General features: G+C 41.5%; 1 protein-coding gene and 1 pseudogene across 2 annotated transcripts in view; both read right to left on the bottom strand.

Annotated features, from left to right (window-relative positions):
• The window catches only part of LOC111155059 (NIMA related kinase 11), a 241,177-nt gene that overhangs the window by 46,970 nt on the left and 174,063 nt on the right, over nt 1–20,144 (bottom strand). For both annotated transcript variants that reach the window (XM_022515086.1, XM_022515087.1), the window contains one exon: nt 18,308–18,368. In XM_022515086.1, the coding sequence (XP_022370794.1) occupies nt 18,308–18,368 (61 nt within the window). The remainder of the gene's footprint in view (nt 1–18,307; nt 18,369–20,144) is intronic.
• On the bottom strand, nt 3,734–3,977 carry LOC111155061 (annotated as a pseudogene).

Genomic DNA, 20,144 nt, shown 5'->3' with positions numbered 1-20,144 from the left:
GTGAGTCCTGAAGACTTATTGCAAATAAAGGTCAAAGAAATTTTCAGGAGAGCTGCAGTTTATTCTAATGTGGCTGTGATGCCCCTCAGTAGGGCTGTCAGCATTGCTGGGAAAGATGTTAAGCCTTGAGCCCAAGAGTAGAAAACAGGGCAAATAACATTTCAAGCACCAGCACTGGCAAAGCCTGGTGCTCAGAGCAATTCCTTTTATAGTTTTTCTTATTGGCCAGGCTTTTTCCTCTCCATCCCACCTTTCACCCTGAATAGCAGTTGCTTTATGTCAAAGAGAAGGACAGCACATTTAGCAATCACAATGAAAATGACTACACTATAATCATAGACTTCAGCTTATTAGATGAATCCCAGAGTCACTGAATCCGAGTGTGTTCTAGACCCCTGCTTTCAAACTTCAATGCGATATGAATCACCTAGAGATCTCGTTAAAAACGTAGATTCTGCCTTAGTAGGTGTGGGTAGGACCTGGAACTCTGTATTGCAAACAAGCTTCCAACTGATACCAATGTTGTTAGTCCTCAGGCCACTTTTTGACAAGGCTCTAGATGGGCTAGTTACCTAATGTGTGGGGCCCATAGCTGAATGACAGTGCAAGGCCCCCCTTTCCAAAGGCAAGATAAAAGCTGATTTCTTTTTTTTGTTTCTCTCTGTGGACTTTTTTTTTTTTTTTTTTTTTTTTAAGAAACTAGGACATGATTTTTTTTTTTTTTTAAAGATTTTATTTACTTATTTGAGAGAGAGAGAATGAGAGAGAGAGCATGAGAAGGGGAAGGGTCAGAGGGAGAAGCAGACTCCCTGCCGAGCAGGCAGCCCGATATGGCACTCGATCCCGGGATTCCAGGATCATGACCTGAACCAAAGGCAGTCGCTTAACCAACTGAGCCACCCAGGCACCCCTGTGGACCTGTTTTTTATGGGGCATTTGGTGTTCTTCCTCAGGAACAGGGACAGATACTCGCAAGGAGGGTGAAGACCCTTGCAGGGGCTCAAGGGCCCCACCAGCCCCTGATCCCTCCTATCTGTGCACAGGCCCCCAGAGGGAATGGAGGGTGGTGGGGGCCAGTAGTTAGGGAGTGGGTGGTGGAGAACTTTCCCAAGGGGGGGACTGGAGGCAACATACAAGTGAGGCTTCAAGCCTCCAGCATAGGTTCCATTGTCCCATTAGACTTCACTCATAAAACCACAAATCCGAAGATAAAATTATTAGGGATTTTACTAAACGCCAAGTGCAAGGCCCTCCTCCTGAGTCTGGGACATCACGCAACCGCACTGGTTGCAGGCCTGTGAAGCTCCCGTTCCAGAGCTCTGCTTCCTCAGACTTAAAAAGTAGATGAGTCCTTAATCCTTGTGATTTTCTAAAATTAATAGTTTTTTTAATTAATTTCAACAGAAGGTTCATGGCCTTGGAAATAGTACATATATGCAAGACACGTAATGCTAGGTGCATGTATGGATTCACAAATTTTCTATGAGAACAATAGAACTGGCCGGTCTATTCCACCAGGGGTGAGTTCTGAAGATGTTTGACTCGGGTGCGCCTCTGGGAAAAGCCCTGTGGTAGGTGTTAAGTGGCTTTGACTTCAGCCTCAAGCCAGAGAAGAGCAGGGGATCAAATGGCAACCATGTCCTTCTTCCTTCTACCCACTCACTGAGTGGGCTGTGTGTTCCTTACAAGGGGACTGTGACCCCATTAGAATAAAGGGAGGGTGACTATGGTCATGCCATGGAGAATTCCACTGTGTTCCTGGTTCAGACCACGGGTTTATCTTAAAATGGAGGGTCCCGACATTTTGAAAAGAACGTGGTGACAGGAAATGTAACATGGAAGAGTTTGAGTTCTCCCTTCCTTCCTCCATCCCCATCCTTCCCTGGAAGAGGTAGGACCTGTCGCATTAGGGAAACATAGCTGCAAACAGATGCCACTTGGCGGTTCTGGTGAGTTTCCCTTTAAATCAACTATGCTCTTCCCTTGTGTCATTGAGCCAGGGGTCTGTCTCTCTCAAATTCTCCTCTCTCTCCTCTGAGCCCTGTCACGGGCAGCTCTCTCCCGTTCTCCTTTCCTGGGTCCCATACTTCCACAGCTCACCTCAGCTTTCCATCCTTAGTCCCTGTACCTTCCTGTCTCTGGTGGGGGACTTGTATTTCAGTACTTAGTTCATGGTCTTTTAAAAATTTAATTTCTATCCAAATTCATCCCAATTCATCATTAAAAAAAACAATAGTGACGGCTAGCCCCGTTTTAGTAGACAAGTGCCAGGCCCTGTGCTGAGCGGCTTCCCTGTATCATGTCCTGTGAGGGTCCTGGGGAGTACGCATATTTTTCAATGAGTGACTTTTGAGACAGTAAGTAACTTACCCAAGTTCATTACAACTGACACATGACATAGCTGGAACTTGAAACCAGGTTTTTTTTTTAATTCCACAGTCCTAGGTGTTGGCGACCCTACTAGAACCTTCCCAGAGCTAACATCCATTCTACAGCAGCCACTGTTAGCTGAGGCACTCCCTACCATGGTTTGCTTTCTAACACTCATAGTCACAGAGATGTATCTCCACTCCCTTATACTTTTCCAGCCAGTTAGTAAGCTCCCTGAGTATACAGATTATGTCCTGTTCATCTTTATTAATTTTTACTTCTTAATCCATTTTTAAGTGTACAATTCAATGGTATCAAGGACATTTGCCATGTGCAACTATCAACACCACCTATTTCCAAAACTTTTGCATCATCCCAAACAGAAACTCTATAATCATGAAACAATAATTCCCCACGCACCTCTCCCCCAAGTCCCTACTCACCTCTAATCACTTCCTGTGTCTGTGAATTTTACTGTTCTAGATAAATGATTTCATGTAAATAAAATCATACAATATGTGTCCTTCTGGATCTGGCTTATTTCACTAAGCATACTATTTTCAAGGTTCATCAGTGTGTGGCATTAGCAAGACTTCCTCTCTATGGACAAATAATATTTATTGTTTGTATACATCACATTTTGTTTATCCATTCATCTGTTGATGGACACGAGTTATTTCCACTCTTTGGGTATTATGAGTAATGCTACAATAAACACTGGCATACAAGTATATGAGTACCCATTTTCTATGGTTTTGAGTGTATATCTAGGAGAGGAATTGTTGGGTGGTATGGAAATTCTATATTTAGCTGATTGAAGAGCCACCAAACTATTTTCCACAGCAGCTACACCATTTTACCTCCCCACGATTAGTGTGTGAGGGTTCTTCACATCTTCACCAACACTGTCATTTTCTGGTGTTTAAACTATAGCCATCCTAGTGGAAGTGAAGTGGCATCTCATTGTGGTTTTGATTTGCATTTCCCTAATGACTTTTCATGTGGTTATTGGCCATTTATATATCTTCTTTGAAAAAATATCTATTCAAATCTTTTGCCCATTTAAAAATTGAGATGTTTGTATTTTTGTTGTTGAGTTGTAGTTCTTTATTTATTATAGATATTAAACTTCCATTTAATATATTATCTGTAATATTTTTTTATTTTGTTCATCTTTGTACCTCCAAAGTTCATCTCAGCATAAGGCATGTATTTTATTTCCATATTTCATATTTCATATTAAATTTATACCCAAGTATTTTATTCTTTTTTGGGTGGAGGGTCACTTTTCACATTTTATTGGCCACAGAGGAGGCCACCAGGGAGGGGGCCACAGGAGACAGGGCCATATCACTGGAGGTGCTCACAATTTCTTTAGCTACTCCAAGCTTGGGCCTTGGGGATTCTGGGGGTGGCTGGGCACATTGGACATGTTTCCATAATCTCTGGGGATGGGGGCCACTGGATAGTTGTAGGGTGTGGCCTGGTTGATCATGGTGTATATTTGGTGAATGGGCTGAGAGTTGGCAGAATTATAGTGAGGACCCCACCAGCACCAGCATCTTGGCCCAGGCATCTTTGAGGAAGGGAGCCAGTCTCCTGGCCATCGTCATCACAGCAGTGACCTATACCTAAGTATTTTATTCCTGATGCTATCATAGATGGAATTGTTTTCTTAATTTCATTTTTGAAATGTTCACTGCTATGTATAAAAATACAATGGTTTTAGTGTATTGATTTTGTATCCTGCAATCTTGCTTAATTTCTTTATTAGTGCTAATAGTTTCTAGTGGATTTCTTAGGGTTTTCTATGCACTATCTGCAAATAGAGGTAGTTTACTTCTTTTCCAAACTGGATGCCTTTTATTTCTTCCCCTTGCCTAATTTCCCTCTAGCACACTGCTAAATGGAAGTGGTGAATGAAATCTTTGTCACGTTCCTGTTCTTAGGGGGAAAACATTCATTCTTACATCATTAAGTATGAATTAGCTATAGGTGTATTCATAGATGCCCTTTATTAGGTTTAGGAACTTCCTTTCCATTCTTAGTTTCTTGAGTGTTTTTTATTAAGAAAGGATGTTGGACTTTGTCAGATGCTTTGTTTGCATCTATTGAGAGTATCATATTGTTTTTGCCCTTTACTCTACCTGTATGTTTTATTTCATTAATTGATTTTCTGATGTTAGATGACCCTTGCATTCTTCATATCCTACTTGGTCATCAAGTACAATCCTTTTTCTTCTTTTAATGTTGCTGGATTCATTTTAGTAGTATTTTGTTGATGATTTTCGCACATATATTCCTGTTGGATATTGGCTCTTAGCTTTGTTTGTTCTTGTGATGTCTTATTCTGGTTTTGGTATCAAAGAATGGCTTCATAGAAGAAGCTGGGAAGTGGTGGCTCATATTCCACTTTTTGGAAGAGCTTGTAAAGACTTGGTATTAATTCTTCTTTGAATATTTGGCAGAATTCACCAGTGAAGCCTTCTAGTTTTTAGTTTACTAATTTGATCTACTTGTTAGAGATCTATTCAGAATTTTTGTAATTGACTCAGTTTTGGTAATTTGTGTTTTTCTAGAAATTTTTCTATTTCCTCCAAGTTATCTAATTTGCTGGCATACTGTTGTCCATAGTATGCCCTTATAATGTTTCATTTCCTTAAGGGTAGTAGTAATGTCCTTCCTTTAATTCCTGATTCATGAATTTGAGTCTTATTTCTTACTTCTTTGGACATTATGGCTAAAGATTTATTAATTCTGTCAATCCTTTAAAGGATTTTTGGTCTTGTCGGTGTCTTCTATTGATTGTCTAGTTGTTATTTCATGTATTTCCACTCTAGTCTTTATTATTTCCTCCCTTCTGCTTGTTTTGGGTTTAATTTTCTCATCTTCTTCTAGTTTCTTAAGGGAGGGGTTCTATTTTAGATGCTCGAAGGTAGGAGTTAAATTCAAAGGTAATGTAGGAGCATGTGGGTGGCTCAGTGGGTTAAAGCCTCTGCCTTCGGCGCAGGTCATGATCCCAGGGTCCTGGGATCGAGCCCCACATAGGGCTCTCTGCTTAGTGGGGAGCCTGTTTCCCTTCCTCTCTCTCTGCCTGCCTCTCTGCCTACTTATGATCTCTCTCTGTGTGTCAAATAAGTATATAAAAATCTTTAAAAAAATAAATTCAAAGGTAATGTAAATAGTAGCCATTGTTTTTAATCCAGAAAGAACTTGCAATATACTGGGGAAGACAGAGTATCTGTCTAGATGGTCACCAGGAGGGCTTTGTACGTTGACATAAGACACCATGCTACAAAGAAGGGTACTAAGGGTCTGTGGAAAAAGCACTAACTTTCAAGTTAGAGGACCACAGTTATTATTCTAGTTCTACTCTCACTGGCTACAAAGCCCCTCAGGTCACCTCCTTGAGCCTCAGTTTGATCATAATATATTTAAGCAGCTTCATTAGACAGAGGACCTTCTCTCAGATGGAACTTTCTATGATCTGTATAAGACATCTCCCTGGACCTCCAGTGGAGTGGAATTTCTTTGGGAAGGCAACACTAATACTAATAACAACATGAAGAGCAACCAGAAGGACCAAATATTAAGAGGCAAATGGCTGGCAGCAACAGTCAGCGCTGCAGGCACTCTGAAACATCAGCAAAATCATTTTGAAGTCTTTCCCCACCTGCCAAACACAGGATGAGGAGGATTAGAACACTTGACACTACCCCTGGGGGATGTTTTGACAGTGAGATGAACACAAGGCGATATGAAGACACAGTCAGCAACTAGGAGCTGTGTTCTGTAAGGGGGCAGAACATAGCTCATCATAGTAATATTGTCAGGCTTCCTCCTACTTCTGTGGTCTCTTACCAGCAGAGCTCTCTATTCTCCCTGAAGGAGCGACAGCTTGATGACTGTGACATTTCACCAGCAGAGAGAGATTCTTCTCTCATTTCCTTCAAAATTTCCCTTTACACATTTACTCTACTCATTTACTCCCCCCAGCTCTGTGCCTGGAGGGATGACCTTGATAGTAAAAGTGAAAGCTGCATTTGCCCTCCCTGCAAAACCTCTTCCCACGTGGGCGATAAAGAGCTGATGCAGGGACTGCAGGGCTGGACATTTTGGCAAACGAGATCCCACGTAAGCACCTGGGACACTGCTTACTCAGGAATCCTTGCAGACACTGCCCTTCATGCACCGTACATGTAGGATGTTTCTCTCCTAATCTTTTACCTTCTCCTGTCCTGCAAGTGCCTCAGGAATACTCCAGAAATACAGTTGTCCCCTTGGCCCAAATTTTTGCAAAGGCATGTCCTCGTGGCCCATATTGTCCCCCCTACTCTTTGGAATGGAACATGATGGAAGATTTGCCAATGGGCTGGCAAACTTTTTCTGTAGAGAACCAAGTAGTTTTAGACTTGCAAGCAAACAATCTCTGTTGCGACTACTCAACTCTGCGGTTGTAGCATGAAAACAGCCATAGACAAGAGGTAAATAAAGGAGCATGGCTGTGTCCCAGTAAACTCTTATTCAGATACTAACATAGATTTGGCCTGTGGGCTGTAGTTTATCAACTTCTGGCCTGGACGATGGAGAAACTTCATGATTCTGAGCTGGAAATGACTATAGACCTCTTCACGCCAACTTGTCTCATCTTATAGATGGGGAAACTGAGGCCAAGAGAGGCTGTGTGGCTTGCTCAAGGTCACAGAGCTATAAAGAAAGAGTCAGAGTCAGGACTAGAACTGTGGCTTCCTGACTGCCAAATGTGTGACCTTTCTAACCCCTCATAGAAGTGACACATCCAGATAAGGATTTTCATGAGCTGATTTTGAATAATCAGGAAATTATCAGACAAAAACCCCTCCTCCAAACGTTGAAATTTGGGGAGAACATGCCATCTGTCATCTCATCTCTCTACCTCTTCAGACGATGGCTCAGGGCTTGTTATGAGGGGCCACAAACCAGTAGGGCATGTGAGAGCAGTGCCACTCTGCTGAGAGGCTTACCTGACCCTCATCTTTGTGAAGATTTTTCCTTGAGTTTCTCTTGTGATGACAGTGGACCTCAGGATGTCAATAAAATTGCCTCAGAATCTGCAAAGCAGGCTGCTCTCTGTCTTCACCATGTTACCTCAACAACCCAGGGATATCGACACACCACCCCAATTTCCTTTCAAAGAAGGAGCTGCTCCCCAGCTGCCTAGAGCACCGCACACAGCCAGCCTCCAGCTGTGGCCCCTACAGGACCTGCCTACGCCATAGAAAGCTGCCTTGCCCAAGATCATGCTGTTCCCATGTGGCCCACATTTAATGACTGAACATGGAAGAGGTAGAAAGCCTGGCCATTCTGGCCCAAGCAGACAATTACAATAAGTCCAAACCCCCCCGTGGATCTGGGCCAGGATTGTTGGGACTGCATCACTGCACTGTCCCCCCTCTGCCTCACCTTTCCTTTCTGCAGGGCTCTCCTGAGGGCACTCCCAAGTAAGCATCCTGCCCACTTGATTTCATATCAGAGGCTGCTTCTTGAAGAACCCCAGGCACAACACAGGGGTGCTGGGTTTGGGAAGAAGTAGAGGCATGGAGGTGGTTGTCTTGGCGACATGAACAAGTTGAGCATTAAACATGAGCAATAAGAAAAATACTGATGGAACCCTTTACCCCTCCCCTTGAGCGATTCTTTCGGTATTGGCACAGGGCAACTCCATAGGCACAGGACAGCCGACACCACCTAGAGGAGTTGTTGCCAACTGTCAGCAGCAGCTGTGTCCAAGCCAGACCCCCTGAGGAAGCTGGTGAAAGAGGCATTCAGGAAGAAAGAAGAAGGTCCAGGAAGAACAGCTTCCAGAAGCTTCCAGTGGAAAGGGAGCAGGGGCAAATTCAGAGGAGCACTGTGAGCTGCCTTAGAGTACTGACTCTGTGATGTTTGCTAAGTTATAAAACGTCTGTGACTTCATTTTCTCACCTGGGCAAAAGAACCCTGTGCACAAAGCTCCAGTAAAGCTCAAATGCAATGATACACAGAAAGGTGCTGTTGTTGGTAGAGGCCCAGGACAAATTTATGCTGCCTCTCTCGACCCCACGGCACCCAGCCCAGTGCTTTGCACAGGACAACTTCCCAATAGCGCCCCACCGTCTCCACCAACACTACATTAGTTGGAAAAAAGTGGGTCAACCTGGGAAATAAACTTGCTACTCATAGGGGAGATAATAAATACCAGAAGATGGGAGATAAACTTTCTATTTTTACTACATGGTTATTTCACACAACAAATATTTAGCTGAACTGTATGGAAGATTAAAAACAACAGGAGTTCGGGGGTTTGCAAACGTTCATTCCCTTTTGAATGTACCAGAAAAGGCCTCTAAGAATAGCACCTACCAGTACAGAAAAAAAAAAAAAAAAAAGAAGAAGAAGAAGAAGAAGAAGAGTGTCTGTTTTATTTTAATAAGCAATTAAATGTGGATACAGGTTGAGAAGAGATTTGTGGAAGCCAGACTCCCAACTTCTTTGGTTGTGCTTACCCCATGGAGCCAAAAGCCAGTATTTGGGGAGTTTACTTATTCTAAGCTGCCAATGTAGAGAATCCCAGCTTGAGAAACAAAACCTACTTTTTTGTGATGGGACGTTGGGCTGGTTCAAGACTGGCTAAAATACTTAAGGTAAACGTGTCAGTGCTTCCTTCTTCTTTTGGGAGAAAAGAATCACTAAGTCATCCATGCTCACTGCAGACAAATTAGAAAACACGGAAAGGAAAAGCTGCTTAAGAGAACCATTGCTAACACTGTGGTGTTTCCAAATGCGTGTGTGCACGCACACACACGTGTGTGTGTCAACTACAACTTCGTACACGTCGTTATTTTATAACACCTTGTGTGCCAATGAATATGTAATGACACCATCATTTTTTATCAACTGTAAAAAACTTCTTTGTTCTAGAAGCTATACTAGTCTCCATTTCTAGGCATTTATTTTGATTCCAATTTTTCACTCTTGTGACCAATACTGCCATGAAGACCTTCATATATTTATCTTTACACCCACCTCTATCTCTTCAAGATAAATTTCTAGACAAGAACTTACTGGGTCAAAAAATAATTTGTTCTTTCAGGTTAATGTGATCTAAATGTTGAAAGAACATCCTTTTCTGGGTTGTAAATACCATTCGCTTCAGTGGGGTCATCATATATTAAAATTGAATGTGAGGCACCTTTATTAAAAAGGTGATACATCTGATTCAATGTATCAGAATTTGTCAAAAGTCAGAATTTTCTTTCTAAAGCCATCACTGGAAGTGAGAGCACTCTCTTCCCTGACTTCCTAGCCCAGTGGATCTCAAAGTAGAGTCCCTGGACCAGCAGCAACAGCATCACGTGGGAACTTGTTAAAAATGCAGATTCTCAAGACCTCCCTCAAACCCACCAAAGTGGCATCTCCAGGGGTGGGACCCAGGGAGCTGAGGAGTCTGATGTTGCCCGCTTATCCTCATTGATGCTCATTACCTCCTGCCTGCAGTTCTGGTCATTTGGTCTAGAGATGTTCATATCCCAAATTACCTGGAAATTCCCTGAAAATATGAACCGCGACTCAGATTCCTTTGTGCCCTACCCCGGTTCTGTGCCAGGAAATGCTCACTCTAATTGACTTGTAGTTAAATGCAGCCTTACTCACATTTCCAACTTGGGGGCCCAGGAGCAGCCACCTCACGTTGGAAGGCACAGCAATGGCCATCTGCGCTGCATGCAGCCAGACATAGCCAAGAGCATTCAGGAGCTGCTTCTGGGGCTGAGATGGACAACAGAGGGTCTGTGTCCTCCCACCTCTTGTGGAATGCTGTGGAATGAATGCTGAATGCTGTGGAACTGGGGTCTCAGCTGAGCACTCAGGAGCAAGTGTCTTGGTTTTTTCTGCAGGCAGGTGCACACTCTGTGGAATTGGCCCCCCAGGTGGCAGAGCCATGGCACCCCTCATTCGGGACAAGGTTGCACCTTTTACTAGTGTCAACCCTGACAATTGCTGTCCCAAGCAAATGGCTCCCTCTACAGTCAGCAACACAGAAGATAAATTGAAGAAGGATTCCATTGAATCATCTACTCCTTCTGTGAAAGCCGAAAGAGATGTTTCCACAGAACACCCAAGGGCCATCTCTCCCTCCACATCTCTTAGAACCAGAAAGTTCATTACTACAGTAGATATTTATTATTATGTTTGGCCTCACATTCCTCTTCCTTTGTTAGAAAAATTTCTACTTTGTGAGATGGAGTCTGGTCCCACTGAAGAAGATAACACCTCGCTACCCCCTTTCCCAGCCTCCCTTACTGTACGCCCATTGCGTTGACAAATGACCAGCCTCTGCCAGTGAGACATATCCTCCCCAGACTGTATCCGAAGCTGGTAATGAGAAGGGTAGAGGTCACATGGAGTCCATCCAGGCGAGGCCCGGGCGGGAGTAACGGCCATGGCCAGGTTCCCAAGGTGGCAATGGTAGTCAGTCTAGCAACGACGCCCAATGTCCAGCATTAGTGGCCTTGAGGGCTCCCAAGCTGCCTTGGGAAGTGGCCCACGTGGAGGGAACTGAGGCTCTCCCCCAACTTGCTGCTGTACAAGGGAGTCATTCAGCCTACAGATGACTGTGGTCCTGATGTCTGACTAGAACCTCATGGGACCCTAAGCCACAATCACCAGTTGATCCACTTTTAAAATTCATGACCCACAGAAACCATGGAAAACGGTAAATGATTATCATTGCTTTCAGCCAATAAGCATTGGAGTACTTCTTTTATGCAGCTATAGATAAGCAATATAGGCACTGACTTCTATGGAGGATCAGAAGAAGAAACGAATATATGAAGACTGTTAATGCATTTACCTTAAAACCAGTTCTAAAATCACTGGATTGCTGCACAGTTGTTTAGAAATGCTGTGCTATTAACTTCCTAGAACTTATCAGTAGGAAAAAAAAAAAAAAGGTGTCCTTTGGAAATGGATAAATGATCTTAAAATCCATGTGGGAAAATAAATGTCAGAGGATAAGAATCTTTTGAGAAAATAAGAAAATTGGAAGATAATTGTCCCATTAGACATTAACACATCCCACAAAGGCAGTGTAATTAGAACACTCTGGTACTGAAAGAAAATTAAGAAGGGAGATCAGTAGACCAAAATAGAATCAGAAACGGACAATATCCAGGAGTTATGATATGGCAAAAGGAGAATTTAAAATTAGCTGGAAAAGAATAACTCACCTGGCATAAAAACTACGAAAATAAGACAATAAGGATCATAGAAGAAAATTCAGGAGTTCGTATATAAGAGTCTCTTTAAAAGAAATAAACAGGAAAGCTAGAGTCTATAAAAATGAGATAGAAAAGGGAGCAGTGATATCTTTATAATTATTGAACCTTAAATCAAGTGCAAGTAGTAGTGAATATTTCCCTCTACACAAAAGGGTACTAGGGTACTAAAGACCCTAGTAAATACCTTTTACAAAGAAAAGGAGACCTTATTTGTTTAAGAAAAATAATAAAAATTAGCTACACAGACAGTTCATGTCTTATTAACAAGAGAGATGACTCAGGCAAATAACACTGAAGGGAGTCACTCACCACTCAAACACTCAGACAGGAGCAAGGCCTGTCTGCTGCTGCCTATTCTTTTCTCTGGGTTCCTTCTTACCCTGCCCCTTCTACCCACAGGACCTTCAGCTCCTCATGGGCAAATCTATCCTATGGCAGGAATGATCTCAGTACCTTCTCCATGAAGCTTCCTTGATGACTTCTATTCCCAACTAAAAGCAATCTCCCCATTTTCTGGATCCTTACTCTTTTGTTGTATAGTTATTTAGTCCCATGTCTTAATACTCCTCTGAAATCACAAGTCTTTAATGGCAAGATGCAGGCCTAAGATATCATTATGGCCTAACAGCATTCCTCTACAAAGTACACTGTTGGTAGAGATCACTGAGAAGATCTGACTGCCAGTTGATCAGGGAGCTGGACCCCAGCAATCAGAAACCCCTCATCCTTCCCCAGTCATTAGAATGTACACTCCACTTGCCTTTCCTGCCCCCCCAGAGCCTGCTCTAAGGACACGGCCTTGAGGTAATAATATAGTTTTGACATATTTTGGTTGGTTGATGTATGTGACTAAAACCAGTTAAAACCTCTACATCGGCAGGTGGTTACAGAGATCTAATCATCTTGCAGCCAACCCAGACAAGCCTCATATGTAAGTTCCCTTGCTTATTAAAGCTGTCACCTACCAGTCTGGAGTAGCCTGCCTCTTTCTTTGGCCTCTCTTTGCCTGCCTAGGTATAGGGGCCGGTTTCAGATCATATCAAGGAAGCTCCCAAGGAACATACAAACCAACCTATAGTAACTTGGTGATATTCTAATGTATGAGTGATAAAAGAAGGCATGATTGCTGAGTTTCTTTCTTAGTTAGGCAAACTCAATCACTGGCACTTCTCTTCTAAATAGTAGTGATATACGGAATGTTTTTTGCTAGGAGTATACTACTAAGAATTAATAATACTACGGTTTTAGGGATTTCTGTATATTACAAAGCCCTTTTCTGCCCCTGTTCCATCACCACACATCTGCTAAATGACTATGTCTGGCATGGTAGCAGACACATAGTGAGTTCTCTATAAATTGCCACTAACTCTGAATCTGTTACATCCTTTCAAGTTTTAAAGAACTTACAGAAACTATTAAATTTCCCTAATACATCAACAGAAGGTATAATGGCAAACAGATATCGTCCATTGGGTATCTGCATCAAAATGATCCAAGTGGTTTGTAGTCCAAAACATCCCTCCTCTCCTCAAATGTAGTGGTTTCAGTATGTCAGTAAGGAAAGATAAAATGCTATGTTGATATCTTCTAATTAGTATGAGAAATTCATTACTTTCAAGGTAAAAAGCATAATATTGCAAGGTTAAATAAACCTTACAGTTAACAGCTTAGAGTTTGAAGAGCTTAAGCAAAGTAAACCTTACAGTTAACAGCTTAGAGTTTGAAGAGCTTAAGCAAAGGAAGATTCTAAAGGATTCAGAAGCCCTGATGCCTTCTCTGGTCTAGAGCAGTCACATTATTTAGAGAGAGAGAGAACGTGAGAAAAGGGAGGGTCAGAGGGAGAAGCAGACTCTCTGCCAAGCAGGGAGCCTGATGCGGGACTTGATCCCAGGACTCCAGGATCGTGACCTGAGCGAAGGCAGTTGCTTAACCAGCTGAGCCACCCAGACACCCGAGCGGTAACAATTTTCAAAAAACCAAACTGATCAGACAACTCAACACACTAAGGGGATCTTAATGGGCAGAGAGGTTCTGAAGCATCTGTTATATTCTAATTGCTTCGATGACAACATCCAGTTTGGATCTACAAAATGAGCCTTCTTGTAAGTATAGTTTATCAAGGACTTATATCATTCTGCTGATGACTCCTCTCTCTAGAGGTACAGCCAATTTCATAAACATTTAAAAATGTTAAATTTCATATGTTGCCTTGATTCCTAATCTGGTTACTAAGGAAATATGGAGACAAATTTTCCTTTCTAAGTTCGAAGAAAAAGAAGTGAGAGGTCATTTCTGTCCTTACTGAATAGTGATGGGCCTGAACAGTTACTATAGTAACACCATCTATTGTCTGTGTACTGAGAGCCCATAACCAGTTTCCCATCTCAAGTACTCCTTTCAAAGCTACCTCCTCATCATTTGTTAAAGGTAATATTTTCTGACCATGCCTAAAAACCAGTGGTATTCTAATCCACAGAATAAAATCCAGGCTCTTTAACCTAGCATACAAGATTATCCATGGGTTTGGCCCTACATAGCCAGGTTGGCTGACCCCTTCCTCACACCTTATTCTGGTAATACCAAACTTACTGATAGTTCCATGAATATACCCAGCTGTTTCCTACCCCTGAGCTTTCATGCTGCTTGATTCTTTCTGAAGAATACTTCCCCTCCCCACAACCCCTTGGCAACTCTATTCATCTTCCTATTCATTCATCAAATGATTATTGAAAAAAATATTGTGTGCTACACTTATATTAGACTCTGAGAATACTACAGTGAATAAGATCTTGTACTGCCCTGGGGTGCCTGGGTGGCTCAGGAGGTTAAGCGGCTGGCTCTTGATTTTGGCTCAGGTCATGATCTCAGGGTTCTGGGATCAAGCCTGAAGCTAGGCTCCATGCTCAGTGAGGAGTCTACTTGAGATTCTCTCTCTCCCTCTCCCTCTGCCCCTCCTCCCATTTGTGCTCTCTCTCTCTCTCGCTTGCTCACTCTAAAACAAATAAGTAAATCTTAAAAAAGAAAAAAGATTTTGTACTGCCCTCACTGACACAAGAAATTACAAACCTCACCCTCGGTAAAGTCCTCCCCAGGCTGTATTCCCATAGTGGACCTTTGTTTTCCACCTTCCTTGTTTACAGTATGTCTTGTCCTCATCATGGTGTCCTATAGTTATGAGCCTCCCTGACTACACTGGGAGCTCATTAAGACAGGATGTCATTTTCTTCATCCCTCTGTAATATCTGGCTTATTATACAGGGGAAAGGGAGAAAGGCGGGATACATATTTAAACCATAGAAATTTAATGTTTTAGTGTATTTGCCCCTGGTGAAATGGCCTGCATTCTTGGCCATCTCCTCCAGGCCCTGATTTCTGGCCTTTCCTGATCTCTCTTTAATTTCTTCTCTCCCTCCCTCTCTTAATTCCACCTGGGATCAATCAATATCCTGCTCATGACTGGCCTTTTGTCTTATATGCCATGGGGAATTTCACGGGGGGTGGAGATTTAGGGCTTCGGAAGTGATGTGTCTCCATTTGGGACAACAGGTCCTCTGTGTGTGAGAGAAGCATCTAGTGGTGCTCTCTGGTATGATGACAAAGTTGTGCCCTGGTTTGTCCAGGAGCCTACCTGGTGTCTGAGACCATGTTCCAAATAGGTCTCAACATCTACAACCTCATCTAGTACCTTGAGCCCACCAGACCTCCCTAAATATTGATGCAGATGCTGAGGATAAGGCAAAAATCAATACTGCTTCCAGGGATGCCCAGTAACTCCTGTATACAGTGCCAAATAGCCCAGCACACAGACAGCACCACATAAGGAGGAGAAAAATGTAGAAAGGAGCTATCTTCAGTTCAGTTCATAGGCAAATTGTAATTTTAAGAAATAAAATTTTTATTTTATACTTCAGCAATATTTTGTCTGGACTATAAATTGGGGTGGGTGCACAGTAAGAATTTCAGGGCTTAAGGACTTTAGAGCTATTGTTCTCAAAATGTGATCTGGGCCTGGAACATCAGCACTGCTTGGGAACTTGTTAGAAATACAAATTGTTGGCCACACACCAGACCTGCATTTTTACAAACCCTGTAAGTGATTCTGATGCATGTTCAAGTGGGAGAACCACTGATCTAAAGACTTTAAAATGGTCTTGATATAGAGAGGAAACTAATATACTGAACTTGGAATTCAAAAGGGTCCCTTCAAATTAAGGATCTGTTGAAGTTATACAAATGCTAACTCATTCATTCTCTCTACTCCTTATTGATATAGGCAGGGAAAATATCACTGCCCCACTTTTAAATAGAAATAAAACTAAATCCGGGGTTGGGTTGGGGTCAAACCACTGCACACAATGTTTTCAGGGCTGCAAAGCTCAAATTTGCCTGGTCCAAATAATCAGAAAGGACATTTGCACCTGATATTTTTTCTCCCTTGTTGAGGTTTGGGAGAAGCTCTTGAAAATATTTGTGGAAGACACTTAACATCTTAACCCACTCCACAGGCAACTGGACATTTCCAAAATGCATAGGCTGATGCTGTGAATAAGCCTCACTCACTTCACAGAGGTTTCATTTCTTATATCTGGCACATTTTCATTTACATTGTCCCCCAGATCCTGTTAATGTTCTGATATATATTAACGCCACAGTGATTACTGTATCGTTAATCTCCCCCCAAAATGTAGTTAGAGTAAAACAGGTCCTAGCTCTCTGAGCAGTCTCATCCCTGTAACACTGCATACGGAGATTTCTTCATGACTTCTAAGTAATGCTAGAAGCTCAGAGTTCTGAAAGTAATAATATTCTCATCTGTGATGAGGGTCCCACTATGAGTGCCTCCCCAGACAGGTATTTCAAAAGCATGCTCCCCATCATCTCAAAGTCTGCTAGCCCACCCCTAGCGGCTCTCCTTTCCTGCACACATCTTAGGCATGTAACTTTCACCTTGTCTGTCTTCGAAATTGCTCACCACACATCCATCTGCTTCCTAGCTTCTCAAATGAGCTACCAGCTCTCACCTGCTCCCACCTCTCTTGTTCTCTTTGTCCTGTAAGTTTATGCCAGCTTTGTTCACTTTCTGTCACTTGAGGGGAGCTCCAGGCAGAGAAAAAATGCATTTTTTATTCCATGTTTCTATTGCTCATTTTTATAAAAGCATACAGTTTAAAAGGGAATTTAGATATCATCTCTCCAATCCAATGTTAATTTCTTTTTTTGCAGTGGAATCTATCTTTTCCAAGACACAACCTATGTATAAGTCTAATTTATAAAACAGATACAAGTGAAACTATTTTGGTTGAAGCTGGTAAAGGAGCAGGGTGTGCATCTCATTTCTCTTAAAAATATTTTAAAATATCTGTTAAGGGCCTCCTCTGCACCAGACACTGTGTCAGACTCTGGAGAAACACAGATGAGCAGTGTAGATATAGGTTCTGTTCTCTAGCTGCTCAGAGACTTATCTGCTCTTGGAGGTCCCCAAGGAGCCCAGTCTGAAACTCACTGATCTAATCCAAAGTCCAGAGAAGAAAAGTGACTTGGCCAAAGGAAAGCCTTCCTGGTCTTCAAATCCATACTTGGATTTGAAGTTAAATGTACCCAGTAAGTGTTACTGATGTGCAGTGGAACAGATTGTAGAGCAATGATCAGGAGAAAAAACCCAGGAGCTATTTATGACTGAGGCTTCGCAGAGATGTGGAATAAGCTACACAAAGGGTATAAACTGTGCATAAAGCTCCTAATTAAATATTGGTCAATGTTTGCACACCTGAACACTTCATCTTTATTTCTGCCATTCCCTGTGAGGAGATTGTTTTGGCCATGCAATAAAAAACTTAAAAAACCCAAACCGAAATTTAAAGAAAAAAAAAATCCCAGCCTGTTTCACCCAGGACCTGTAGGTATATCCTCTGTCCTTCTACCCATGGCAGGTGTGACAATTCATCATCTATTGCTAGAAGTTTCCACAGTTGGGCTTTTCAGATTAAAGAAAAAGAAAGAGAAACTAAGAAATAGGGTTTTATCCTTGAAGCACAGTCATCCAATTTATTGAAACTGACAATGCTAAAGAAATTTCAGTTTTGTTTTTCAGACCAAATCGCTTCTAGTAACTGACTGACCTTCCGAGTGATGGTCCTTGCAGCTTGACTGAATGCAATCTCTTTCTACAGGAAGACTGAGTCTTATGCACTGCCAGGCCACAGCTTGATCATAATGGACCACTGAATTCCAACTATTTCATCCTTACAGTAATAAACTTTGAGTTGTCTGGCCCTGGGCCAGACTTCCACCTTCTTTTGGCCTCAGTTTCCTCCTATATAAAATATAAAATGAATAGGTTGGCCTAAAATATCTGTAAAATTCCTTCCAAGTGGGGTGCCTGGGTGGCTCAGTTAGTTAAGCACCTGCCTTTGGCTCAGGTCATGATCCCAGGGTCCTGGGATTGAGTCCCGCATAGTGCTCCCTGCTCAGTGTAGAGCCTACTTCCCCCTTTCCCTCTACTGCTCCCCCTGATTGTGCTCTGTCTAATAAATGAATAAAATCTGGAAGAAAAAAAAAAAAGATTCCTTCCAAGCATTCTACTCCTCAGATATTCCATTGGAATCAGCAGATAGCATTACATTTTGGAATCTGAAGCAACTTACCTAGAGAGGTGCAACCCAGGACATTTTCCAGACACCTGACCAGTGCTTCAATATCACTGTCCTGTCAAAACAAGAGGGATTTACTTCCGTGTATGATAGAAGAATATTTATTGACATAGAAAAATGTTCTTGCCACATTTAGGCAAAACAAAACAAAATATGGTGACAAAACTATTTGACAGTATGAGCCCATTAAAAATTTTTTTGCAATTGAGGTATAATTAACATACAGTGTTATATTAGTCTCAGGTATACTATATAATGATTCAACATTTCCATACATTACTCAGTGCTCATTAAGGTAAGTGTAATCTTAATTCCCTCACCTGTTTCACCCATCCTCCCACCCACCCCCTCTCTGGCAACCACCAGTGTGTTCTCTGTATTTAAAAGCAGCTATTTGTCTCTTTTTTTTTTGTTTGCTCATTTGTTTCTTAAAATCCACATATGAGTGAAATCATGTGGTATTTGTCTTTTTCTGACTTTATCCTTTTCTCACTTAGCATAATATCCTCTAAGGCCATCCATGTTGGTGCAAATGGCAAGATTTCATTTTTTTTGATGCGTGAGTAATATTCTATTATATATAAATTATATATATACCACATCTTCTTTATCCATTCTTCTATGGATGGACATTTGGGCTGCTTCCATATCTTGGCTATTGTAAACAATGCTGCAATAAACATAAACATAAGGGTGCATCTATCTTTCCAATTTTTTTGTTGTAGTGGAATTACTGAATCTTCTGGTAATTCTATTTTTAATTTTTTGATGCACCTCCATACTGTTTTCCACCATGGTTGTACCAATTTACATTCCCACCACCAGTGCATGAGGATTCCTTTTTCCTCCATATCCTCATCAATATTCGCTATTTCTTGTGTTCTTATTCTAGCTGTTCTGACAGGTATAAAGTAATATCTCATTGTGGTTTTGATTTGCATTTCTCTCATGATTAATGACGTTGAGCATCTTTTCATGTGGGCCGTTGTATGTCTCTTTTGGAAAACAGTCTATTCAGGACCTCTGCCCATTTTTAAATTGGATTGTTTGGGTTTTTCTGGTGTTGAGTTGTATAATTTCTTTATATATTTTGGATATTAACCCCTTCTCGGGTATATCATTTGCAAAGATCATATCCAATTGAGTAGATTGCCTTTTTGTTTTTGTTGATGGTTTCTTTCACTGTGCTAAAGTTTTTTATCTTGGTGTAGTATGATCCAATTTTTTAAAAGAAAAATATCTATACCTATATTTATATGTATACATATATATATATATATCAATCTCTCCATCTCTGTCAATCTGTAGATCTATTCTCTATCTCTCCGACGGGAAGAACACACACTGAAAATGTTAACAGTGGTTTTCACTATAAGGTAAGATTATGGATGATCTTTATTTTCTCCTTTGTGTACTTGCGTCTTTTCTAAAATTTTTTATAATAAATAAATATTGCTTACTTAATTTACAAAATACTAAATGCTACTTGGAATGGGGAAAAGGGTTTTAGTTCATCTATAATCTCTTCAATACATCAAAAATCAAGTGAATATTTTTTTTCTAGGGAGTGTCTCTACCAATTCTTCTTTGGAAATGTATGGTCTTCAAAGGGTCATAAACCTAAGAATTGCACTTCTTATTTACCTGAGCCCTCAATAAGAGTCAGATACCCTCATGAGAGCTGGGGGAGGGTCCCAGAACTGTATTTGGCAACAAATATTGTCTTTACTACAAAATCAATGTCTGTCCTCTATCCAGGAGGCTGGGAATATACACAATAGCATCATAATGATCTGGGAAAATGGAACCATTTAATTATTTTCAGGTTTGT

The sequence above is a fragment of the Enhydra lutris genome, unplaced genomic scaffold (assembly GCF_002288905.1).
Source record: "Enhydra lutris kenyoni isolate GAN:26980312 unplaced genomic scaffold, ASM228890v2 scaffoldscaffold39, whole genome shotgun sequence".
NCBI classification, from domain to species: domain Eukaryota; kingdom Metazoa; phylum Chordata; class Mammalia; order Carnivora; family Mustelidae; genus Enhydra; species Enhydra lutris.
Note: the sequence above shows the minus strand (reverse complement) of the source record. Positions and strands in the feature narration are given on the sequence as shown.